Source organism: Conger conger, chromosome 17 (genome assembly GCF_963514075.1).
Source record: "Conger conger chromosome 17, fConCon1.1, whole genome shotgun sequence".
NCBI classification, from domain to species: Eukaryota; Metazoa; Chordata; class Actinopteri; order Anguilliformes; family Congridae; genus Conger; species Conger conger.
Window position 1 is genome coordinate 12,728,012 of NC_083776.1, and position 26,552 is coordinate 12,754,563.

At 44.6% G+C, this 26,552-nt stretch overlaps 1 protein-coding gene across 4 annotated transcripts in view; it reads left to right on the forward strand.

Moving 5' to 3' along the window:
* The window catches only part of LOC133116377 (rho guanine nucleotide exchange factor 7-like), a 38,490-nt gene extending 12,139 nt beyond the window's left edge, over nucleotides 1–26,351 (forward strand). For 2 of the 4 annotated variants that reach the window (XM_061225851.1, XM_061225852.1), the window contains exons 3-22: nucleotides 3,239–3,323; nucleotides 4,206–4,339; nucleotides 5,753–5,954; nucleotides 8,580–8,668; nucleotides 10,336–10,430; nucleotides 11,193–11,288; nucleotides 11,932–12,054; nucleotides 12,935–13,073; nucleotides 13,327–13,386; nucleotides 16,592–16,738; nucleotides 17,075–17,161; nucleotides 17,381–17,459; nucleotides 17,930–18,069; nucleotides 18,382–18,603; nucleotides 18,946–19,039; nucleotides 19,397–19,486; nucleotides 20,478–20,657; nucleotides 23,838–23,937; nucleotides 24,308–24,362; nucleotides 24,538–26,351. In XM_061225851.1, coding sequence (XP_061081835.1) covers nucleotides 3,239–3,323; nucleotides 4,206–4,339; nucleotides 5,753–5,954; nucleotides 8,580–8,668; nucleotides 10,336–10,430; nucleotides 11,193–11,288; nucleotides 11,932–12,054; nucleotides 12,935–13,073; nucleotides 13,327–13,386; nucleotides 16,592–16,738; nucleotides 17,075–17,161; nucleotides 17,381–17,459; nucleotides 17,930–18,069; nucleotides 18,382–18,603; nucleotides 18,946–19,039; nucleotides 19,397–19,486; nucleotides 20,478–20,657; nucleotides 23,838–23,937; nucleotides 24,308–24,362; nucleotides 24,538–24,660 — 2,340 coding nt within the window. In that variant the 3' untranslated portion in view covers nucleotides 24,661–26,351. Of the gene's footprint in view, nucleotides 1–3,238; nucleotides 3,324–4,205; nucleotides 4,340–5,752; nucleotides 5,955–8,579; nucleotides 8,669–10,335; nucleotides 10,431–11,192; nucleotides 11,289–11,931; nucleotides 12,055–12,934; nucleotides 13,074–13,326; nucleotides 13,387–16,591; nucleotides 16,739–17,074; nucleotides 17,162–17,380; nucleotides 17,460–17,929; nucleotides 18,070–18,381; nucleotides 18,604–18,945; nucleotides 19,040–19,396; nucleotides 19,487–20,477; nucleotides 23,633–23,837; nucleotides 23,938–24,307; nucleotides 24,363–24,537 lie in introns of those variants that run through there. The other 2 variants (XM_061225853.1, XM_061225854.1) reach the window with 2 other exon arrangements.
* The last annotated feature ends 201 nt before the right edge of the window (nucleotides 26,352–26,552 follow it).

Consider the following 26,552-nt stretch of genomic DNA (forward strand, 5'->3'; position numbering starts at 1 on the left):
ACTAAAATTAGTTATCTCATTGTTAATGAGTGTTTGTTTCTCATGCCAGCTGCCCACATATTGGCCTATATATGCATATATATATATATATATATATATATATACTATATTTAAATTTGCTGTGTCTTTTATATGCTATTCTAACAGCACAGGCTGTCACTGATTGTTCCCGTTCTCTCCCGGAGGACCTGTGGAAAAGATGCATTCTTGCTTTCATGGTGCTTTGTGCTCTAATGGTGCTCTAATTGCGGGGTCTACATTGGCTCTCCTGTCTCTGGTTTGGGCTGTGACATATGGCGGTGGAGACGGCGTGTCCATTGCGGCCTCGCAGTCCCTGTAGCCGTGGGGTTGGCAGTCTCTCTGGACACAGCCAGCTGTGAGGGGCCCAAACAAGCCTGCTTTTGTCCCTGGGAGGGGCCTGGCCCGGTTGCTCTGGGCAACCATTCTTCAGAGCTCATTAATTCCAGCGGCAGTTGAGCGAGCCCCATCGTCCCGGTTAAAGACCCGGCAGACCCCAGACACTGTCACGGTTGTCTTTCGGGAGTGTTCAGGTTGCTGAATTATGTCTGCTGATGAAGTGATGTCTGATGGGGTTTTGGGTCTCCGCTGTCTCTTGTCTGTTTTTAAAATGGCAAGAGTTTTTTTAAATTTTATTTACTTCGAAGCAATTCACTTGAAAGGGAATTTTATGTTTGTGGTAGAAAGGAACTGCCTTTTGAATGTCTCGAGAGCCAACTCAACTTTAGTTGAGGGTTTCTAATGTAAGACGGCATTTACATGAAAGCATTTCAAACGTTCAATCAGTCCAATATCGGTCTGAAACTTTGGGCCCCTGTAGAGAAAGAATGGGAATTTTCAGTTAAAATGTAGGCTAAACAGTCCAGGCTTTGTCTAACGAATGCGTAGCAAGAACTGAATTGGGTTCAAGGGTGTTGGTTAGCCAGCTTACTGTTAACAGTGTGGCTTTAGACGGGGTCTGTTCAGCACTAAAATTGCAGCTATTTGGTTGTGACCTTGAAAACAACTGAAGAGGATGAGGAGCTTGCCTGGTCTTTGAAGCACGTCTGTGCTTTTGCCATGTGAGTGTTACAGGGACTAATGGACTAGTGAGGGGTTCGGTAGAGTGAGGGGGGTAAGTGTGCCATTCTCATTTTATGTTCTATGATTGGGTGAATTTCTCCTTGGTCTTGACATGGATTTTACTGTAGTTGAGAGCTCTCGCTTGCTATATATATATATATATATATATATATATATATATATATATATATATATATATATATATATATATTTTTTTTTTACAAAGACAGACAGACTTTTACGGTATGTGGTCTGGTTCAGACTTTGGAAGCTGCTATGTCTGTCCGTCTGTCCGTCTGCCTGTCTGCCTGTCTGCCTGTCTGTCAATTATTCTACCCTGGGTTCAGAAGGACCACTGTAATAACATTTATTATGTACCTCAGTATGGTGCTTTCTGTGATATAAAGCCGCAATCTCTCTAATATTATACTCTACATTTTATATCAAAACGATATATTCACCACAGTCTACAGTGATCCAGACATGTGCATATTCTTATAGTTTCAGCTGAGTCTACACTTGAGCAAAGCATCTTTGGGAAAAACTGGGTCAATTGAGCACACTTTAGCACTGCATTGTCACAGACTTTAATGAGAATTGGCAAGCTTATTTGGTTTTATAAGAAACTCCTGGAACTGAATTTACTCTTCAAAATGAGACCACATGTCTGAAATTATTATTAAGGGAGATATGGGCTAACAGAGTTTACGATTAGTCCATGACTTCGACTTGACATATCTATTTTTGACTTGACTTGCCAGATCTATCGATATTTCAAAATCGATAAAAATATCCTATCCTAATCTAATATAATGTCATTAACACCTGCAGAAAACAATGCTGTTAATGCATGATCAGTGCTAACAGATGCAGTCAGGAACAGAATTGATGTAATGAAGTTATGAAGTTGAGTCTTTTATGTTCCTCTAATCAAAAACAAAGGATTGTAATAAACTAACAAAAAATGTTTACTCTGCCAAAATAGCCAAAACAAAATGGAAGAAAGAAAAGCAAAAAAGTTCTGAAAGGTACCCTGGAGGAGTTGCAGCTCAGCGAGTAAAGGGTAAAATACAGAAAACCAAAACACAGGGAGGAGGGGTTTGTAGCTTGGAATATTTGATGTGGAAGAAATTGAGTGCCTGCCTCAAGGCAAAATCTCTCCAAATGACAGCCAGTGTTAAATACAAATTCAGGCAATGCAAGCCAAATGAAGACACCTCATCCACTCAGGGAGAACTGGAATCGTCATCCAATCAGAGAGAGGGCAAGCAAATGGTCCAACCGAAAATGTCCTCCTCTCAAAAATGGAGGTGAAATTTTGATTTTTTTTATGAATGTAAAATAACTTATGTGATGAAGCGGTCCAAAAGTTTGTTGAACTGACCCAGACTCGCCCCTTTGTTTCACAGCCAGGCAAGACAGCATTATCTAACTGCTGACGAACTGGCAGATTCACACGCTCATGTGATTACTTAAAAAATATCCCTTACACTGTTTTCCACACTGTTGTTGTCTATCCACTTTCACCGATGGATGACCACACACAAAGTGTCGATTGTGTGGGATTGATGAGCAAAAAGCATGGCAGGCCCCAAGCACAATGGCAGGTTCTCCTGCAGACGTAGAAGTGTGTGTCTCGCCTGGAGTTCTGAGCCCAGCTCACTGAGTGGAACCGATGTCTCCTTGTGGGATTCCGCTGGTCCCGTGCTGAAAGAGGAGGCTTTCCATCGCCGACACCGTAAAACGGGCTGGCGGCTACATCACGGGGACCCAAGTGATGTCACGTATCACACAAGGATCTTAAAACCAGGGAGGATACAGCTGCCAGAATCTTCTAGCTCATATACTATATACTTCATGAGCACTTTTCTGCTCTTGGGAGTTGAAACGTGGAAATGTGGAAACAAAAACAAGTTTGTTATGTTTTGGGCTATAGTGAATACGAATGGGATGAGTTCAGCCAAATGTTAGTTCCTGCATTGTTTTTATTGGCACCTTTAACTGGCCTCATAATCACTAACTTGAATTTATATTCTTGTGACTGGGTGGCGAGTCTCCTTCTCTGTGCTTTCAGCCTAATTTTCTAAAGAGATCCAGACCTCAGGGCCATGTTTTTCTGTGTAAAAATCAGCTCTCTTCTTTTTTTCCTCTCTCGTAGACTTTTGAGGCCAATGACCTGTTCCAGGGTCAGAACTTCAGCAAGGTGCTCAATTCCCTGGTGGCCCTGAGCAACGTGACTGCAGGTAAGTGTTAAGTGTACCTGGACAGGGAAGGTGATCTCTCCCCTGCACAAAATGGCCGCCGTGGGATCAGTGGGGGTGAAAGGGTTGGTGTGTGCAGATTACGTTGTGGTTTAGGGGTTCTTCAGAGAGCGAAAGACATTCATGGCAGTCATGACTGGGTCTATGCGCCTTGCTGGTGTTATGTGGGACATTTGATGACATTCTGTGGTCCTGTGGGTGTGGGGGACTGCATCCACTGGCGTGTGGCTGTTGTTGTGTGCACGTGGATGGGGGTGTGAGGGAGGAGTTTTGTGGGGAGTGTGTGGTGCCACTTCTGCTCTCACCATCTCCCACTCTGCGTTCCTCACCCCAAAAAGATACCCCTTTTGGGTGGTAGGAGAAAAAGAGAATTCTCCTGCCCCATTCCTTCCTACGATCAGCTGTGGTCACCATGGAGATAATCCGTGACATCACAATGTGCAGGGAACCTGTAAATAGATATTTTACTTGAGGAAGGAAATGGTGTGATATAATGCAAGGAAATGCGGCAAAAACGTATGTCATCCTGAGGGGTTATTTGAGGAGGGAGGGTGTCGAGAATGAGGGAGGGTGTTTTTCCTGATGATGAAGGCACTGTGTGTCCAACAGGGCTGGCTTCCAATTCAATTTCACTTCAGCCTGTTCGGGAAATGTATTGAAAGTCCATTCATCAATTGAAAAGTCCTCTTGCAACTATTATGGGTATTTTTCCATTCATGGATTGATTTCAATTCATTTGGGGAAATTGGCTGAATTGCATTGCGCTGTGTTGGCTTGGCAGCCGTGCTCATCCTGAGAGCTGCAGTGTGATGCAGCCCGGCTGCTCTAAGTGATGGGCTTTAATGAACCCTCTCTCTCCTGCAGACATCGGAGTGGGCAGCGACTCTGTATGCGCGCATCACTCCTCTTCCCATCGGATCAAGTCCTTCGATTCGCTGGGCTCCCAGTCCTCCATCAGCAGAGCCTCCAAACTGCCGCAAAACCAGTACCGCAGCCTGGTGAGTGTCAGAACCAGAACCAGTACCGCAGCCTGGTGAGTGTCAGAACCAGAACCAGTACCGCAGCCTGGTGAGTGTCAGAACCAGAACCGCAGCCTGGTGAGTGTCAGAACCAGAACCAGTACCGCAGCCTGGTGAGTGTCAGAACCAGAACCAGTACCGTAGCCTGGTGAGTGTCAGAACCAGAACCAGTACCGCAGCCTGGTGAGTGTCAGAACCAGAACCAGTACCGCAGCCTGGTGGGTGTCAGAACCAAAACCAGTACTGCAGCCTGGTGAGTGTCAGAACCAGAACCAGTACCGCAGCCTGGTGAGTGTCAGAACCAGAACCAGTACCGTAGCCTGGTGAGTGTCAGAACCAGAACCAGTACCGCAGCCTGGTGGGTGTCAGAACCAAAACCAGTACTGCAGCCTGGTGAGTGTCAGAACCAGTACCATTTAGTCGGTTATTTACAAGAGTGCCAGCAGTTAGGTTCTTCAGTCACCTGTTTGTTTTTTTGCAGTGTATTTTTTAATGCTGTAGGGAAACTGATTTTAGCGCAATTGTGAGACATTACATTACATTACATTACATTATTGGCATTTGGCTTATCCAGAACGACGTACTACAAAGTGCATACCCATAACCAGGGATAAGTGTGCTGAAAGACCCGAGAGGGTCAGTACAATTTCAATTGCTACCCGTACATAAGATAAGGACCAGGGCCTTTTTTTAACAACAACAAATAAACAAACAAACAACACAGCAAAAGTGACCAAACTTAACTATCCAAATACTGCTTACCTAGCCAACTAAAAATACCGAAAAACAACGTAAATCACAAAGACAACAATTAAGGTTCATAGGGAGGTAGGAAGGGACGGGGAGAGGTGCTGCTTGAAGAGGTGCGTCTTGAAGGTGGGGAGAGATTCTACAGTTCTGACCTCAACGGGGAGTTCGTTCCACCACCGTGGAGCCAGAACAGACAGTAGTCGTGAGCGTGAGGTGGAGGTTCGGAGAGGGGGCGGTGCCAAGCGGCCTGTGGAGGCTGAACGAAGAGGTCTGGCAGGGGTGTAGGGTCTGATGATTTTTTGTAGGTAAGCTGGGGAAGACCCCTTAACTGCTTGGAAGGCTACCACCAATGTTTTGAATTTGATGCGAGCCATGACAGGCAGAGACAGTTAGCAGCCCGTAGCCCAGTGGCAAAATTGCCTGACTGGGACCCAGAAGGTTGGTGGTTCAAGTGTAACTACAATAAGATCCAAGATGTGGGCCCTTGAGCAACCCCACATTGCTCTGGGGGGGGTTGTCCCCTGATTAGTCAAATCATCGTATAAGTCGCATTGGTTAAAAGCATCAGCTAAATAACTGTAATGTAATCTAATCAAACAAACATGAAGAATCTTGCTCAGGTCCTGCTTACTCCCCCTACAGGACATGAGTGAGAACAGCAACCACCAGATGGTGGTGAAAGCCCGCTTCAACTTCCAGCAGACCAATGAGGACGAGCTGTCCTTCAACAAGGGCGACATCATCCATGTCACCCGTACAGAGGATGGCGGTTGGTGGGAGGGCAGCTTCAATGGAAAGACCGGCTGGTTCCCTAGCAACTACGTTCGAGAGGTCAAAGGCAGCGGTGAGTTTCCCTGTCCCTCAGTGGGCTGTAGTATTCTAGGTTAGCGGTACTTTGTGTGTGGTTATGATTCATTATCAATTACCAGGGCGTATACCTTTGTGCTCTATGGCATGTTGTAAAAATGTTCTTTACTGATATTATTTTTTCCATTTAAAAAAAAAAAAGATGACTAATAACTAAATACAGTTATGTTATTTTGTGTTGCCTATGTCTATGTCATAGTTATGTATTGGGATAGTTAACATAATCTTTGACACAGAGATGATTGGTAACCTCATCTATATCACTGTGATTCATATAATATATTGATATATATTTTTTTATACATGTGTTCTCATTCATTTTAAGTCACTCTGGATCTGCTAAATTAATGTAATTACATATTTTTGACAATGTACACTTTTGTAGAAGTATGTATGCTACACTTTTGTTTATGTAGCCAATAAAAAGACCTTAGACCTAATTGTATTTGGCCAGCTCTAGAATCATATTGTGCACTCAGTTTTGATTACTCTTTTGCTAAATTCTCTAGCAGTACAATTTCATTGACCTAACAATGGTGTTACCCTGCGCAGTATGCCATGGTCTACTTATGGAAAAGGCAGCCATTTCAACAGCGCATTGGCCTCTGTTTCAGTATTGGAAATCTTTTTGGTATTTATTATTTTAATTCTTCTTGTTTGTTTTTTATTTATTTATTTTTATTTTTTTAAGGCCTTTTTCAGCTTTATTGGACAGTATATAGTATAGAGAGACAGGAAGAATGGGAGCGAGAGAGAGGGGAAGACATGCGACAAATGTCGGACGGTCGGTGCTCTACAGGCTGCGCCACCGAGACACCCCTTCTTGTTTGTTTTCATAAGTAGTTTTTAAATGGTGCAGCGCCTGATGCTTTGTGCTTTTGTCCTAATTTACCTATGAAAATTTAGGACAGGTTAAATACAGATATGGTAGTTATTCTGTTGCATAGATAATGCTTCCGGTAAAGTGGTATACTTTGAAGACCGGCGCTGTATTGGAAAGACTCCATTCGATTACATTCACCCACATGATCACAGTGGGTCCCCTAGTGTGCACTGATTCAGGAGTTCATTCCAGTGTATTTAGTGTGCACTGATTCAGGAGTTCATTCCAGTGTATTTAGTGTGCACTGATTCAGGAGTTAATTCCAGTGTATTTAGTGTGCACTGATTCAGGAGTTCATTCCAGTGTATTTAGTGTGCACTGATTCAGGAGTTCATTCCAGTGTATTTAGTGTGCACTGATTCAGGAGTTCATTCCAGTGTATTTAGTGTGCACTGATTCAGGAGTTCATTCCAGTGTATTTAGTGTGCACTGATTCAGGAGTTCATTCCAGTGTATTTAGTGTGCACTGATTCAGGAGTTCATTCCAGTGTATTTAGTGTGCACTGATTCAGGAGTTCATTCCAGTGTATTTAGTGTGCACTGATTCAGGAGTTCATTCCAGTATATTCAGTGTGCACTGATTCAGTTCATGGCTGCTTCCTTTTTTCCCCAAATTATAATATATAATACTTGAAGGGTGTTTTTAATGGAGCGATATTGAAATGCGGATATTTAAATCTAGAATTTTGATATTTTATTAATTTATTTGAACCCTAATCTTTATGTGTTATATCAGGTCCGTGCAATAGGCAGGACAGGAAGGAAGTCCTCTCCAAACAAAGACAGGAAGTACATTAGCCTGTGGATTGGGCTTCCCTCTCCAAACAGGGCTTAGACGGCCCCATTGTTCTGCAGTGCTGCCTCTCGGCTCTCCTGCTAAATAAAGGGTTCTGGGGGAGTGTGGGAGGGAGGGAGGGAGGAATGGGGAGAGAGAATGTATTAAAATTCTGGTTTTCCAGAAGGGGCGTCTGCATGTGTCTCTGTTTTGTGTAGGGGTGCGGGCTGGTTTGCGGTTACTGATTGTGATTTATTTTTATGTTTTTAAATATATTTTTATGGTTTAAAATGCTTGGGCGATACTGGATAATACCGGTCATGCTAATAAAGAGATGGAGAGATAGAGCTAGAGCGAGAGAAGGGAGAACATAAATAGTTAATGGTAACCACAACTCTGACCTCCCTCACTGAAGGAGAGAGAGAAAGAGAGAGAGAGAGAGCGAAAGAAAGAGAGACAGAGTTTCTCCTGGTCTCCGTTATTATTGTTCTCCCCCAGCGGGGCACTGGGAAATGTGCAGTTTGTCCCAGTGTATAATTCCGTGGGGCTGCTGAAAGGTCATGTGACATTCCCAGGTGTATTTCAGGTGAATTGTGAGTTAGCTCTGTGGTGTACCAGTGCCCTGGCAGTCCTCTCTGACCTGCCCAGAGCTCTCTGTCACTGTGGGCCGCTTAATCAAACACACACATGCCGGTTTTCCCTTGTTGTGTGCCGCGTAATCACGCACATGGCAGTTTTTCCACTTGGAGGGTTGATGACCGAGGAAATCCCCCCCTGGCCTTTTCCTGGCCTGGCCATCCGGGAGAAGCAAGCTCCCTGCGTGGTGTTGGACTGTTGGGAAAAGTCAATCACTCTGTTGAGAAAATTCCCATTTCTCTGTGCGGGGAAAAGTCAATCTGTTTTTTGGAATCTGACTCATTTCCTTTCCTTTCTCTGCCTCACAGACAAGCCGGTGTCCCCCAAATCTGGAACTCTGAAGAGCCCCCCGAAAGGCTTCGACACCTCAGCCATCAGCAAGACCTACTACACCCTGGTGAGCCCCAGTTTGACCCCGGTGATGTTTGCAGCAACATTAAAGCTGGAGAATGTGTCCTTCCATTTGTGTTCGGCACAACAACATAAGAGACACATGGAGCCCCTTCACCACTATTCAAGATAATAACACGGTGTTAGAACAGGCGCAGGGCTCCCCATAACGTGACAGCAGTAAAACCTGTTTCCCTATTGTTGACTCTTCGACCGTTACATTTTCTTCGGCGGTAACGTTTTAACAGCGGTTACGCTCGTGTTCCTGCCCTGCCTGCTCTCTGTAGTAGCGATGGCCGTGTCCTTTTACGCCCACAGGGACGTTTTAAGCTGTACTTCCCCGCTCGCTTCCCTAATCGCTTCCCTGCTCTGTATTTGGAGGCACAGTGAGACACCAGAGCCCCAGGCGTGTGCTGACCCCAGCTGGAGGTCTCAGCTGGGACGGGCTGTAATGTGGGGCTGGGGAGGGCTGTAATGTGGGGCTGGCGAGGGCTGTAATGTGCGGCTGGGGAGGGCTGTAATCTGGGTCCTTCTTCACGCCTGAGCACAGTGTGACCGCTGGGCCCGGGGGCTGCCAGCCGACTTGAGCGGTCGCCACGGTGACGTCTGGGCCTAGGCTCCGCCCCCTCTGCACGATTAGACCTGCCACCGCTGTCTGCCACTGCCTTTGTCTTGTGTGCCTTGTTGAAAAAGCTCGTAATCCTTGTCATCCCTACCACTTGGCGGTACATTCATGGAAATTGCACTCAATATAAATACATTATGATTTACATTTTTTGTTGTTCTTATTTGACCCAAGTTTAAAAAAACTAAACAAAACAGAAATTCGTTTTGTGTTGGCTTTCCTCTATATAATCCCATTTCCCATTACCTCAGACAGTCAGGCCATAAATCTGCATCGATGAATTCCAGATTGAGGGGCAAATATTTAGAATCACTTCTGCAGCAAATAATAACAAGGATGGGGAAAATATATTTACTCGTCGACCATTTCTGTCAGGAAGATGGATGCGGCTCTGCGGTTTGAAGAGACGTAACTGAAGCTTAAAGGAGAGTGAATTAAGAGCTCTCGCTGGGAGGGTGGACAGGCGGCCTCATTCTGTCAGGCCGCGTTTGTCCTTTAGGGTTCTGTCGTTTCATCCATCCGTCTCCCTCCCAACGGGAGGAGCACGGCGAGACGAGGCAGGAGGGGGACGCGGGGTCGTTAGCGGAGAGTCTCCAGGAATCCGCCGCGGAGGCGCGTTTCCTCTGCGTCTCCCAAACGGCCTACCGCACGTCAGCCCGGCTGTGCCTGGGACAGCGTCTGGCTCGCTCCTGTTTTTCCCCCCACCATTTTATATAATACAGTGCGCCAATTTAAAACACAAATCGATATTGTAGGACCCAATTAGCACAAAATAAACATTAGGTATAAAAAAAATTATAATTTGAAAAGTTGTTTGAGAGAATGTGTTTTTGGCTGTATAACTGTTATTTATGTGTGCAACAAATCATTTTGACACAAATGTTCTGCAGCTCTAACTTATGTTACGCATAAATTACAATGCAATTTGGAGGCAACATTCTTCACATATTCTTCTAAATATAGTTATATAATGTACAATTACATTGACATAGAAAATAAACATTCTGCTCAGAGGCATTCTAATGACATTACAATAACTCTCTCTAAAGGTACTGCAGAACATCTTGGAAACGGAGACAGAGTACTCCAAGGAGCTCCAGAACCTTCTGTCCAACTACCTGCGATCACTTCAAAGTACAGAAAAGTAAGTTCTGTCTTCTAGGGTCAGAGGTCAGACTGACCCAGACTCACTGTGTAGCTAGGTGGACTCTCTGTGCTTTTACAGAGCCTGTATTTTATGCTTTCAGTACAAGACTGTCAAATGTAATACATTGCTGTTATTTAAAAATTTTAATAATAAAAGAGCCCCAGAGTGCTCTGAAGAGTAAAGGAACATTAAATATTGTAATTCTGGCTGATCTGGGCGCCCCATGAATCAGAAGGTATAGACCAATGCAACAAACAACAAATATCAAAGACACTAGCAAAAAGGAGAGATAATAGTTTGTAGTTTTGCTCATGAAGATCATGTGCCCAAGTTACTTTATAAAGTATTTGGCAGAATTGGCATAAAAAGCCTTTATTATTATGGTATATACATTAAAGTATTAGAAAAGGCCAAAAATAAACTTCAAGACCATTTGAAACTAAAGCTAAAATGAAGCTAAAATCTAGGAATACAAGGTTGCCCATCATCTTAGTATGAACATTGCTAAACTCAATTTTAAATTTAAATTGAACCCCTTTGCATGAATGATGTACTTCCTCCAGATGGATCATGACATTAGTGTGTGTAGGCAGATTCTACTTCAAACATACCCTGGTTTACTGTCTCCCCCTGGTTTGGGACAGAACTAGGTTTGGATTTGCTGATCCTGGATCAGCTGCTAGGGGCAGAATGTGGTTTGCAGTCACTGAAATGGTGCAGAGGTAATCCTGCTTCACGATGCACCCTGTGGCCCCTCAGGCTGAGTGCGTCGGACATCGCCCACCTCCTGGGGAATCTGGAGGAGATCAGCACCTTCCAGCAGATCCTGGTCCAGTCACTGGAGGACTGCACCAAGTGAGTCCCTTCCCTTCACTCTCTCCTGACCAATCACACCCAACCCTTCACTCTCCTAACCAATCAGACCCAAACCTTCACTCTTTCCTGACTAATTCGACCAAACCCTTTACTCTCCTCACCAATCACACCCAACCCTTCACTCTCCTCACCAATCAGACCCAACCCTTCACTCCTTTTGACCAATCAGACCTAACCCTTCACTCTCCTCACCAATCAGGGTACTTGCAGGGTCACTCCTCAGGCCTTTAGTGCATATGCATTTAGTTGCTGCCACATGATTGGCTGATTAAATATGTGCATTAATAAGCAGGTGTACAGATCTACCTAATGAAGTGCTCACTGAGCGTATTCATAATTCTTTTTTAAAAAAGGTCCATATGTTTAAGTTTACTGCATGTACTTTCTATTTCTGGAACGACTTAATACAGGAATAGCTGAAATAAATATTTGAATCAAATCACCATAAAACAAACAAACTGTTATACAACATTTCAGGGTCAGGTTATTTATTTATTTATTTATTTATTTCAGTGGACTTGCAGGCATATTACAGTACCATCTAGGGGCTGACTTTGGTAGTACATTTCAAAGCCTGTAATCCTGTGCACTTGACTTGACTCTGTGTCTCTCTATGTCCCAGGCTCCCAGAGACCCAGCAGAGGGTAGGGGGGTTCTTCCTCAGCCTCATGCCCCAGATGAAGGGGCTGTATGTGGCCTACTGCGCCAACCACCCCTCCGCTGTCAGCCTCCTTACTGAGCACAGGTATACCCCCTGCCCTGTGCCCCTACACACACACACACACACACACACACACACACACGCATACACACTCATACACACTCACTAACATACACGCACACGCTCACTAACACACACACACACACACACAGACACACTCACACACGCACACACTCACTAACACACACACACTCACACTCACACTCACTAACACACACACTCACACACTGGCTAACACATACACACATACACACACACACACAAGCACACACTCACTAACACACACACACGCACACGCACACACTAACACACACACACACACTCACACTCACTAACACACACACTCACACACTCACACACTCGCTAACACATACACACATACACACACACACTCACTAACACACACACTCACACACTCACTAACACACACACACACACACGCACACACTCACTAACACACACACACACACACACACACTCACTAACACACACACACTCACACACTCGCTAACACATACACACATACACACATACACACACACACTCACATACTCACTAACACACGCACATACACTCATACACTCGCTAACACATACACATATACACATACACATACACACACACACTCACATACTCACTCACTAACACACTCACACACTCGCTAACACATACACACATACACACACACCCATGCTCACTAACACATAGACACTCACACGCACACAAACTGACACACTCACTAGCACATACACACTCGCGCGCACACACACACACTCGCGCACACACACCGTGCTCTCCTCACATGTGAGACAAACGTCTCATCGTAAGCAACCACTCACTCTGTGTCCGTTCTTCCACCCCTGTCTGTCTGTCTGTCTGTCTGTCTGTGTGTGCATGTCTGCAGTGAGGAGCTGGGAGAGTTCATGGAGGGGAAGGGAGCCAGCTCCCCTGGGATCCTGACCCTGACCACAGGCCTCAGTAAGCCCTTCATGAGGCTGGATAAGTACCCCACCCTGCTGAAGGAGCTGGAGAGGCACATGGAGGTACGGCAACGTCAAGGAAACGCGTCCTGGGCCCGTTTGGCCTGGGCTTCTGCCTGTTAGACCAATAAATGACGACAGCGAGTGAGTGGTTGTACGCGCATGACCGGGGCCGTGAACACGTGCACTTGCCTGCACGACATTGTGTGTTATTATGATCGTGTGTTAGGATAATTTGTGTGCGTGTGTATGTGTGTGTTCATGCGTGCATTTGAAGCTTTATCCTGTCTTAAAACACCACCTGTATTCTCTACAGGAGTTTCACCCTGACCGTCCGGACATTCAGAAGTGCATGGCATCATTCAAAAACCTCTCGGTGAGTTGTGTTCCCTCCTGCGTCTAATGCAAACTGTGTGCTAGCTGTATACCTTTTTGTGAAGGTGCAAAAGCAGTACAGCTGAACGGTGATGCTCATTCATGGGCCCACTGAAGTGAATCCTACCCCCTGTCTCCCCCCACTGAGTGTTAACTGGATTTTTGCTTTCAGTTAGTATTATAACTTAATGATTGTTTGTTTTTGCTCACTTATCTTCTGCGCAGTTGGTAATTTTGCCAGTATTTAAATGGAGATATTCTTTATTGGGATGGCTTTATATTTGATAGTATTGCCAAAACAAATCATATATGAAAAAAGTGTATTCTTGTGTTTCACTCTGCTTCTCTCTCTCTCTCTCTTCATCTGTTTCTGAGTCTCTCTCCCTCCCCTTCACTCTGATTGACTGGTCCATGTCCAGTAAGACTCTTGGGCGTCTTTGCTGTAGATCATGTACAAAATGGACCCTGCCATGGCCTCAGTGTCTGACGGAGTGACGGCAGCGCGTTTACGAGCACGGCTAATGCAATTCACAAGAGCGTAGTTAGCCATTAGCTGATTGCCGTTACCGCGCTACAGTTTGCAAGCTTGCAGTGCGCTCTGGAATTTCAGTCGATCAGCTTTTCCTTTTCATTTTTTAATTAAATAAATGCAATATCGAGCTGTGGCCTTCAGCTTCAAGACTCCCCTCCGATGCTGTACACAGCTGGGTATTGTAGTGTTACGGGGAAGAAATTACTGAATAGAAGCAGGAAGGCCGTTGTATGTGACTTTGTATTGACCAATGAATTGTGGTATTACTGAGCAAACATTGTAATTAATAGCTTATGATCGGTTTTTGTAGACAGTCAGTGTCAATGTGAGGGAGGCACTTGTTCAGTCAACCCTCAATCAAACAAATTCGAATAATCAAAAATGTTTCTGTATAGCACATTTCACAAACAATTGTGGCACGCTTTGCAGAAAACCCTGACCTACAACCCCACAAGAGCAAGCCTAGGGCAACAGTGGCAAGGAAAAACTCATGGTGGAATTTAGGAAGAAACCTTGTGAGGAACCAGATTCAATGGGGAGCCTATCCTCCTCTGGCCGGCTCAGGGTGTGGGTTTAACTGACCGGCGCGGTCAATCGGTCAGGAAGACCAGAGTGTCTCTTACTGACCGGCCCAAGGCTGGTCACAGCCTTTGACTCAGGGATATGTCAGTACTGCGCGGGATTGTGTCCCCTGCCCGCGGTGCTCCGTTCAGCCTTAGCTCCTGTGCGTGTCCAGCCAAATGTGTGCTGTCCCACTTATTTGAGTTGCCAAGGCTACTGTGCTTGGAGAGGGTTGTGTAAGGGGCGCAGGCAGACTGCAGGCGCCTTGAAGACCCGGGGGGGTGTCGTGAGTGATGAGGTGCGTCGTGTCCAACTGGCTGGAACCTGCCTTGCGTGCGTGTTGCCAATTGTACATCAACCTGTGGGATGTCCTAGCTAGAGGAACCAATAACATGGCCAGAATGTAACCTGTTTAAACTACCTATTTGCAATGTATTGGGGTCTCAACTGATGAGAATATCTCTTGCACTGACTCAGTCACCGAATGTAATCACTGATCTCCCTCCGTGAAATGATTGTACATACTTTCTCAAATTTTAACTTGAGGTTTTTTTTTCCTAATAACTGTAACCATGGAGCTGGAGTGAGATGGGCGCTGTGTGGGACAGACTGATTAGGGCCACTGTAGCAGAGGGCCTCATTAATGTCTTTAAAAAGAAACATTTTTGGCCAGTCGCAATTAAACCCCTGACCCACGGAGGCAGAGGGCCCTGTGGTTTAATCCCCCCCTGCGGGCACGTGTACCCCCTCAACCATGCTGGCTCTTTTGTTCCAAGTCTGCATGTTCCACACACAAGCCCCCCCGCCATCTTGTGCTGTTTATCACTCCATTTTCAGAACACAGGCACCCCAGGGATATTAAGGCCATGCATTCTGGCAGCAGTGTGGCTACGTTATGCGTGAACCCCCCCCCCATCTCTTAGCATAGTATTCAGTCTGAGTTTTTTTACACTACCTTGTGTTGGTGTTTGGTTCTGGAATGTTCCGGTCTAACTCCTGCAGCAGTTCCCTCGCACGCAGTGGGATGCATGTTATTGTCAGGAGGTGAGGAGTCTCAAACCGACCAGCAGATGGTGGTGTTATGAGAAAGTAGACCTAGAATAGAGGCTGAATTAACACAAAAGAGAGTGGAGATTTCCATCATTATTTGAAAACGGTCTAAGCTGATAGTTCATTATTTCAGGCTTAATACATGTTTTTGATTGGCCCTAATGGTTTTTGTGTGCAATTAAGGATTTTTGAAGTATTTACAGAATGCATCCGGTGATGTGCTTGCTTGACATTGGCTGGTATGGAGGTATTTGGCATTTGTAGTCCTACACCTGGTCCTACATTAACCAAAACAATGCACATGGTGGAAGTCCAAAGCAGCTTGTATTGGATTTGGCTGGGACTATTTACTATGACTCATGCATCCTGAGACTGAAGGAAGTTGTGGTGTGGCTTCCTGTATCAACATTACTACAAGGGTCCTTGGGAAAGGAGTGTAACGACGCTATATAAAAGCTAATGTTTTTGATTATGCTAGAAAATGAATACATGAATACATGCTAGAAAATGAATAATTGCATGCAGTATATACAATATTTGCACAAGCTTCTTTTTTGGAGTTGCATGCAACACAATGCCCGAATATGCCCCTTATCCACCATTGTGAAGCTGGCGGTCGTAAGAAATATCCTTTCATGCTAGTAAAGGCTATCTGGGCCAACCAAGAACATATACTAATACTTGCATAATGTAAAAAAAACCAGAAAATGAACTGTCACTTTAAGACTACAGTGATGCGTTACAGATAACCGTAATCAGATGATAAGCTCTGAAAATAGACGTTTGCTAAATTGGCTTTCAGCAGCCAGTCATTCATCACTTAGCCAATCTGATCACAGTTTAATACCACTTGATACCCACTGACTGTTCTGTGTGAGGTCTAAGTTGTGGTCTCAACCTTTCAAAGACTGACAGTAATGGAGGAAACTCAAACAAGCATTAAAAAAAAAAAAAAATAGGCCTTCATATTGAGGTTCAACTACAAATGTGGATTTGATATCAAGACGAGGGATGCATCACTATAGAGCGCGTGGTCATGGGAGGTGTGTTGCCATGGTTACAGGCCCGGTGCCAGGAGGTTCGGAAGCGGAAGGAGTTGGAGCTGCAGATCCTGACAGAGTCCATCCGCTGCTGGGAGGGGGAGGACATCAAGAGCCTGGGCTCCGCCCTGTACATGTCCCAGGTGCTGGTACACAGCCACGGCAACGAGGTGAGGCCACACCCCAGTTTAAAAAATATATCTATATATTCTGACTGATTTAGTTGAAATGGGAGGAAGGGGAAACTATCATTTTTATTTTATATAAATAAATATATATTATTATTAAAATAATTTTGTATAAAAATGTATATTTTTCTTTTATTGTTTGCTGTGCTAACAGTAGAAGAGTGAGCAATGTTATATTGTTGGCTGTGCTAACAGGAGAAGAGTGAGCTATGTTATATTGTTTGCTATGCTAACAGGAGAAGAGTGAGCTATGTTATATTGTTTGCTATGCTAACAGGATAAGAGTGAGCTATGTTATATTGTTTGCTATGCTAACAGGAGAAGAGTGAACGCTACCTGCTGCTGTTCCCACACGTGCTCCTCATGCTTTCCACCAGTCCTAGAATGAGCGGCTTCGTTTACCAGGTCAGCCTCGACCCATGCCAAAAACACACACACGCGCACGCTCACACGGATGCACAAATGCACACACTTGCAATCAAGCTTTAGATGCCTGTAAGATTTCTAATCATTATTTATCTCAGGTCAGCAGTACTCTGTCACAGTGGCAGTAGTAGATTTGTACCCTTGATAATTCACTCCAGAGTTTGTACACACATTTGTAAGTGCCATTGCTCTTTTCAGGGTAAGCTACCTCTGACGGGAATGACCATCGCCAAACTAGAAGACACCGAATCCTACAAAAATGCTTTTGAAATATCGGGTAAGTGGTGATGCAGTGCTCTTGTTTTGAAATGTATTACAAGTATGACACAATATGGTAATACAGCAAGTCATCTTTTCTCTGGTTGTGTTTCTAGGATTTGCATGGGCCCTTGAACCAAGTGAATGTGCTTCAATTTCCGGGCAATAAATGTGCTTACATTTTGTACAGAGAGCTCTGAAGGTGCTTGATTGTGAATTCAGTTGTCTCAGAAGTCTTCCTAAGTTCCCTGATATACTAGTTATAGCTGTGTGTCAGATTTTCTGTAAATTTTTTATTTTTTTTTATTTTTCATGAAGTCAGTCATAATGAGGTGTGGCAGTCCTTAATTGATCAATTAAGGCTATTGAATTCCTCACTTGATTTCTTGAGTCTGAGGTCAAGCTAGCAGACCTCCGTAGCTCTCCAGGGTCAGGTCTGAGGCTACTTCGTTTTTTAATTATCACTGTGAATGATGTTGGACTTTGCAGGGCCCATGATCGAGCGGATCCAGGTGGCCTGTCATAACCAGCAGGACCTGCAGGACTGGGTGGATCACCTACACCGTCAGACCAAGCGCACCTCACTGGCCATGTCCGCCGCCAAGCCACAGTCCGTCCCCTGTCACACGGTAAGTCACACCACCTTTGTCGCAGTTTAAGGACATGACAGTAGCCTAAACGCATTTCTACGGCTCATTTCACATCTTCTTTACATTTTAACTATATAGCTGTGCCTTACTTAGCTTTTAGCTACGTTATCATTGTGCATAGTTTTCACAATTTGATTCCATGATTATGTCATTATGCATATTTTAGATACATCATGCCTGGAACAGCATGAACAAAGTCTGGTTTTACTCTTTGTTATAGGCTACTCCGTGCTGTGACTGGATTTTATTCACACTAACCCCCTCCTCCCTCCGACCCCACCCTTTCCTCAGCTCCCCTCACACCCCCTCACCCCATCCAGGCATTCGGAGAGCCGGGGTACAGCGGTGGCTCCTGCCTACCACACCCTCCCCCACTTTTCGTCCCACGGGACCCCCCACAGCACTATGATGTGGGGACCCCTGGAGCCCCCCAAGACCCAAAAGCCATGGAGCCTGAGCTGCCTGAGGCCTGCTCCACCCCTGAAGCCTTCGGCTGCGCTCTGCTTCAAAGAGGTACAGAGATTCCATTTGGGGCCCAAATACAGACCCTTGCAGCATGCCAGTCGGCCCAGATCTGTACTTGACCAAAATCTCAACGCTGCCTGAAAAAACACAGCTGGTGTAAATTGTATCTTTGAATAACGTTCATTGTTATTTTTTTATAACATATCATTATTAGTATTATTATTTGTTGCTGCTCATTATAGTTAGTTTCTTTTAACTGTAATGACAGTGTTATTATTAGCAATCTACTGCTCTGGCAGTATGGCAGTGAAATGCCAATGAAGCATGCAGATTTAATTGTATGGATTCATGCCTTCTCTGACTCCATCCCGCCCCCTGGCTTACCCCCAGGACCTCAGCAAAAGCCCCAAAAGCATGAAAAAACTGCTCCCCAAACGCAAGCCAGAGAGGAAGCCCTCAGAGGAGGAGTTCGCCCTGAGGAAAAGTATGTCGCCCTTATCTTTTTACACTAATACACTTAATGCTGTAAAATGACTACCTTAATGGACACATTGCACACACTGATGAAAACATGGGATTTGAGATTCTGCTGACACTTCTCACCCTGTTAAGCATTTTGAGAATTGGTGGTAATAAGCAAGACAATTCATGTGTTTGCAGTGTAACATCATAATGGACGTTATATAATAATGGAGTATTTCCTTGGTGAACATAGACCATAAGGAGCAGACTTCTCTGCATATTCTCTTCGTATAGTGCTTAACTTTAAGATCGTTGGATGGAAATCGAACCGTCTCCCTCCTGAATTCATTTGACGGCTTCCTGTCTTTTGTTCAACCAGGCACGGCCGCACTGGAGGAGGACGCCCAAATCCTGAAGGTTATCGAGGCCTACTGCACCAGTGCCAAAACTCGCCAGACGCTCAACTCAAGTAAGATTGCACCCTGCACGTTCCCCTCACGGGCAGCTGACCGCGCGGTCAGCGCAGTTTGCTGAAAGGCCAAATGTGTGCACCTCCTTCCACCCAGTGCAGGCTGGGTCTTAGGAATAATAGTTACCTGTGAGAACTTCTCCTGTGGAGCACACAGCAGTTCAGAGGCCCACCTGCCCACAAACATTCCTGAGGCAGGAGTGTGGTCATCACTGGATCTCCTTATGAGGCTGCGTTGTGTTGAAGCCCTGCCTGTTTTCAATGCTTTCTATGATCAGAAACTATGGATTTCTTTCTAATTGCAGCGAAATTATCTGATGCTCTTATTGGAAACAGACTTGCCTGATGGCATTGGAAAGCCAGGAGGACAGTGAATGATTTGTATCGTAAGCTTGAGTGAAAGGCTGCGTGGATGTTCCTCTTAATACTCTGGAGTGAACGCGTTATCTCAAACCCCTTCAAGTCTGTTTAAACAGCCTGGTTTCACTCCTGTCCTTCTGTACTAACATTGGACATGAATGCTAACATTAACTCTGTGTGTAGTGTTGCTCTGACTCCTGCTTCTGTGAAAGGAGGCTTTTTACTTCTGGATTCCTGAATTCACTACCCTGGGGCTGATAGGAGCATTCTTAGGCCACTGCCACCCCAGTCCTGTAGTTTTCTAATGATAGCCCAATGTTACTGACACACCTTTAACAGTGTTTTCTCTTCTTTTTCTCCTTTCCTTTACTCTCTCTTGCATTTTTCCCTTCCTCTGTTGTCCTTTGCTGTTTTTTCCCATTTTTAAAACATTTGTTTTAACATGTTTGTTTTGGGACCCCCCTGCTCCTTTCCATTGCATTCCTTTCTCACCCCGGTTTCAATTATTTTAAATGTTCATATTTTTTTTTAAATATGATTTTTTTTTGCCCAATCCTACTCCTCCTTCATCCGGATCCCCCGATACCCTCCTCCCCACCACATTTATATGATTTGAACTCCCCACCCGCAGCATGGCAGGGTACAGACCTCATGCATAATCACGTGTTGGCCGACGATGACCTGTCCACCATGGACTCTCCAGTGCGTCGCAACAGTATCTCCCGCCCAGAGCCGACCTCTGACCTCTCTGAAGACTCAGACTATGACATCATATGGACAGCCCATAGTAACAGGATGGTTTCCTCATCCCGTAAGAGCCGCTGCTCGTATATCTCTCACCAGAACTGAAGTGATCCTTTTCAACTATATTTTCTTAAATGTGTTTTTTATTTATTTCATTGCTTTAATATTTTTAAAGCCCTTTCAACCAGCTGCTTGTTGCCTTGTCACCTGCCTCCTTTTCTTTTCTCTTTTTTTTACCCCCTGCCGTGTTGTGTAGTTCTCCCTGTTGTGGTAGGGTCACGCTTTTTCTTGACTACACTGCGTAGAACAGTACCTCTGCATTGAACAGGCCGTTGGTCAGTGGTGCATTATGGATCTTGTAGGCTGATATAGGGGAGACCTGTGGATAGAGCAAATGGATTGGTTGGGAGGGATGTTTTAGCTTTATTGATTCAACTCACACCAGACTTACCTGAGAGAAACTCAACAGCGGCTAAAACAAACACACAAAAAAGGTGTAGTGGTTTTTAACTGTTTGGTACATTTTAAGTGCTTCAGCTGATTAGTTCCCAATTTGGAATTGCAGACGAGCACTCGGGTCTTCTGAACCTTGTGGAGTGTGCCAGCTCAGCTGCACTACTTGCCTTCATGGCTGGTGCAGACCATGACCACCCGGTCAGACCGAGGAGTTGCTTTTGTGTACTGCCAGCTGCACCTCCCCTTCTCAGGACAGCTCCACAGCTAGTATTGAACCGTTCAGTGTAACTGGCAGCCATTTTGGAGTTGCATTTATTCAGTACAGATACATTTCCCTGATCGTGTATCGGCTTGGAATTGACTGAAAAATCACGTATTTCAAGTGAATATCTGAGATTCTGTATTTGAGTTTCTCAGGTGTGAACCGTAGCGTCAGGTGTTACAATCACTGCAGAACCCAAAAAGTATTGCATTTCTTTTAAAAGATGGCATTACCTCCGCCATCTATAATCCTTTGCAAAAGTTCTGAAGGAAAGGCTTTCTAGGCGAAATTTATCCTGATATGCAGATAACAGGAGAGATGTTATTTCGCGTTGCGGTATACGCAGTGTTGCGAGGGTAAATGTGAATTCTCGATTTACCGTAGAAAGCCCTCAAACATGAAAGTTTTTTCGGATACGTGGCAGGCTATACAAGTGCATGCTGCGACGGTTGGGGGGTCTAACCCGTCTCTCTCACACAAACACACACACAAGCACACACTTTTTGCTTTCTTTGGGCGAGTGTTGCCAATGCCATAATGCAACATGCAGGTGCTTCCTGTCCAGAGTGTGTGAAAGGGCCTGAGGAGGAGAGCCACAGGGGGTGGAGGGAGTCGCTGAGAAAGGGGCTTTTTTGGGGGAAGACCTTCTATCATAGTACAGTGGCGGTTGCTTTAAAATAGAACATTTCGTTGGTGTGTTACTATTTGTGTGCCGGGATGATGTCTAGATGTTCAGGCCCAACTTCTAAGTGGCTTATATTACAACAAAGGAGGGACCAACAGTTCTCTGCTCAGCTAGTGGACCACTTCTTTAATATACGTTTTTGTTTGTGGACGCTGTGTAGCCGTAACAAACGGAGAAGTTCCTGTTTGCTGAAACCACATTATGGAAGTGCCCGTGTATATATATGTCTGTGTTTATAGACAGTTTGTCCTTTTAAACATAATGAGCTGCTCCGAGAGTAACGTGGAGAAACCCTGGGACAAACGCGAGACTCAGTGTAGAGCCTGAAGACAGGGCTGTCCGCAGCTCCCTGCATCCGGGTGAGTCCTCCCGTCTCCCGGTCTGGATTGAGGATGTAGCCTCCTCGCCCTGATTTCGCTTTGTTTTGTTTCACATTCTCCACACACATTTGTTAGCTCTTTCCCTGGTGGGAGACCTGTATGGCACACATCATGGGCTCTTAAGGGAGGGTTGTAACGATACTAACATCATTATTGTCTCATGTTTTATACTTTGTGACTTAATATTGACTAATATGTTTGTGAGAGATGAAAAAAACAAAAAAAACAGTGCTCTTTTAATTTTATGTATTTTAAAATGTTGTATATTTATTGTATTACTGTACAATGTGTGTATTATATCGCTTACCTATGGTGTGGATTGTGTGTAATATATACAACTTAAGTCTTGAGTACCTATAACAGAAAGTGACCACCATTGTAATGTACCATTTTAGAAATAAATGTGTTTTTTTTAAGCTTGGGCTATTTTATGTTTGTCAGATAAAACAAACTACTGTATAAGGTACCCTATAGAACATGCAAATGTGTTATTTTTGGAACATTGTATGTATTTTCTGATAAATGTAAATTGCAGTAATGTTTCAAAGATGTGGTTTGTTCATCCCATTCCCATGGTGGGTACAGTGTGGCTTTCCATTATAATGCAATTTAAAGGTCAGCTAGGCTATTACTTATTGGTATTGCCTAGTTCACCAAATGCTCAGAACAAATGGGGAAACTTTTGAAAGTGTCTGGAGATTTAAGAATAAGTTTAGTTATTATTTGTGTCGTGTTGTGTTGTGATTTGGTTTGAGTTTTTAAGAAGAAGGCAACAGTTGTTGTTCTCTGAAAATACTCTATACCTGGGGTGCACAACTCTGGTCACAAAGGGCTGGTCTACATGCTCCTTCTCCCAGGTTCCTTGGCTTTGGTTTCTGACAGCTCTATAAGCTACACTGGCTCACTCTTATCCCCGTTCCTCAGCACAGTAAAATCATTAGGATACATTCTCAGTCTGCAGCTGTAGCTAGTGCTGATACAAATGTCAGATCAGGACATGATTGAGCTAATTAAGTAATTAAGTGCAGAAAACTCAAAAACCTGAAATGGATGAGCCCTTGTTGTGCACCCCTGCTCTATGCTCTTGGTTGGGCTGGAGTGGTGGAAATGGAAGAGAACAGAGTTATGTGCTTACAACATAAATGATATTGTGTGAACAAAATCGAAAAAAAACAAAATACAAAGGAGGTGGAACTTGTCTAGCCTTTGGAAGCTCCTTAAAGCTACACCTTTTTTAAATAAAAGTTGATGGTCTGTTACCTCTCTTGCCTTGTGGGGTGTACCCGTAATGCATCAGGGCTGATGCATGACAAATCTACCACTAGCTTGTCACATGCACTCCGTGTTAGCTTGACCTTGCAACCTCACTGCAAGCATCACACAATCACCTCCAGTCAGTTCTGTCAGTCAAGCAAGCATTACCTGGGGAACGGAAACGGAAAACGCTCTCTTCTTTTAAAACAGGATCTTGGAAGGAATCGGGGCCTCACATGCTATTTCCCGAAGAGGAGAAGATCATTGTGGAAGAAACCAACAGCAACGGTCAGACCGTGATCGAAGAGAAGTAAGACCGCTTTCCTCCGCTTGACCATACATCTGTGTCTCTTCACGTCGGTGGTTAACTTCTGTAGCACTGTTGTGAAAATACTCTTCAAGCATTGGCTGTGCCAACAGCGCCGTGTATTATTGTGTTAGTGAAATGCATCAAATATTTTTGAAAACAAGAGCTAGTGTCACTCGCTGTGGGTTTTACTAATTATCTGCGGAGGACTATGAAGTTAGTAAAATTGGTTTTGTTCCGCAAAGAAAAAACATGTATGCCTGAAACAACCGTAGAAAAGTGAGTTGCATGTTTAGAGGTCCAAAGTAATAATTATACATTTAATAATTAATTTAATGGATTCTGCTCTTTCATACCGTCCCTATTGTTTTAGGAGCCTCGTGGACACCGTTTACGCCCTGAAGGATGAAGTACAGGAACTGAGACAGGTCTGTTTGTGCCCCCGAATCTCTGTCCGTGCAAATCATGAGACATTTTATGCACTTGCTCAGTCCAGGAGTAAGAGAGTGAGGTATTTCAGAGCTGTATTAGATTCTTCATATCAATCCCTTCCCGTGAGTGGAACGAGGGGTTTTAATATTCCTGTCGTCTTCTCCGAAACAGGACAACAAGAAGATGAAGAGGACGTTGGAGGAGGAGCAGAGGGCTCGGAAGGAGCTGGAGAAGATGGTCAGGAGGGTGCTGAAGACCATGAACGATCCTTCCTGGGACCAGACCAATTTGTGAAGAGTTGCGCCCCTTCCATTTTTATTTCTGCTTGCCTTTTTGTTCGCTCGTTTTGTTATTTTTCCGTGTGACAGCGGAGGGAGCTTTCCACCCGTGGGAATGCCCTCGAGTCCCTTTGAGACGGGACCCTGTCTCGAATCAGAAACAGGGACGGCTCCACTCCCAGTGCTGTGACACTCAGCATTTTAAATAACTGGAAACGGGGATCTCATGATGCGGTCCTGGAAGGCCTCTGTGTCTGCTGGTTTTCAGTGCACATCGACACAAGAGCTTCAGTTTGAGTCATCGACTGGCTGGCGCCCACACTTCTCGTTTCTGAGGCCTGATTGGCTTCTGATTGAGAACACACCACAGAAACCTGCAGACACTGCAGTCCTCCAGGGCTGTAGTCTGAGAGCCCGAACTGGAAGCGTGGAGCTGGTGTCTGATGAAATGGGAGACTACAGGAGGGAGGGAACAAGGGTTGAGAGCTAGTAGACGTGAAGCTGACAGCCTCTACTGTGACCTACTGCACTAACTGACAGTAACAGGACCAAATCAACTCACGGGGGGGGGGTCAGGGGTCACGGAGCCCTGACGGTATTCTAGAACCCCTAAGCTTTTCCTAATGCTGCTTGTTATCAGCCAGTTTTTTTCTGCCACGTTTTCCTTCGATTAAAACTATTCAGTGGTACCCCACACGCCGCCCAGCAAAAACAGTCAGTCACCCCAGGGATGGGATTTTACATGATCAGGGAATAAAGATGTTTTCAGGCCTTAAGTGACTCCACCAGAGTGGCAAGAGCATCAGGAGAGAATATTCAGCAATAAAACCAAACGCTACCGGCACTATAAAGATTTAGGGATGAGAAGAATCAGTATTTCCCAATGAATCGACAGTCACATCCCTGTTGTGTTTTTTGCTCAGTGTGAGAACTGAGGCCCATAAGGCGTATGTATAGGGGCTACAGGGGGCCCAGTGCGTGTGCTGTCATCGTTGGGCTGTGGGAGGGGCTGCGTGATGTCACCAGCGTGTGTCATATCCTCTCCCTGCCCAGAAATCATCTCTGAACCCAACGCGTAACCAACAGCAACCACTAACCGCTCATTAAAGCTCACTACAGCAATACTACTCCAATATGACTGGAAACTTGTCAGGTGAATTCTGTGCTGGGTTGTCTTAAGAGCCAGTTTTGTAGACGCGTCTGGATTTTTAATTACCTCATTTTTTCTATGTTTTTGTATTTTTTTTGTTTTTGTTTTTTGTGCGGCTGGGAATTTACTATAGACCTTTTGTCTGTGTCAACTTTTTTATGTTTTAATGTTTCATACAAGATTCCTACAGAGGTTGATCTTTATATTGTAAATACTACTGGGAACTGTGCCTTTTGAAGTGGCTTACCTGAAATTGCTTACATTTCTGGCAGTCTCATGAGCTCAAAGGCTTTTGTAAGAAACGTTCAAATTCCCGTCCTTTTAACAAACATACTGACACTGAATCAGTCACTTCTCATTTGATCCTTTAATCCTTTTCTGTAAGTTATGTATGTAAATGAGATTGTCTAATGAAAAGAACTGGTATGCACTGAGTGGATTTTTTTTTTTTCTTGAATCTGGTGAATGTCACCAGAAATGTCCCTTGTGAGCGCTGTATTTTTAACCTAACATTGACTTAATGTGCATTGTTCATGTGAATTAAACCTGTAAATATAGCCCTCTCTTCATTGCCCTTTCTCCTCATTTCAGTGCCATACTGTTCCTCACCTCCTTCTGTTGCTGCACTCATATATTCCATAGAGTGACTTAGAATGTCTGAGTGCTGGATAAATAGTTTGACTGAGCTCTCTGATGATGGAACTCAGCAACGGCTTGGATAAAAACTTTGATGAAATATCAATGCTCCATCATCTTGG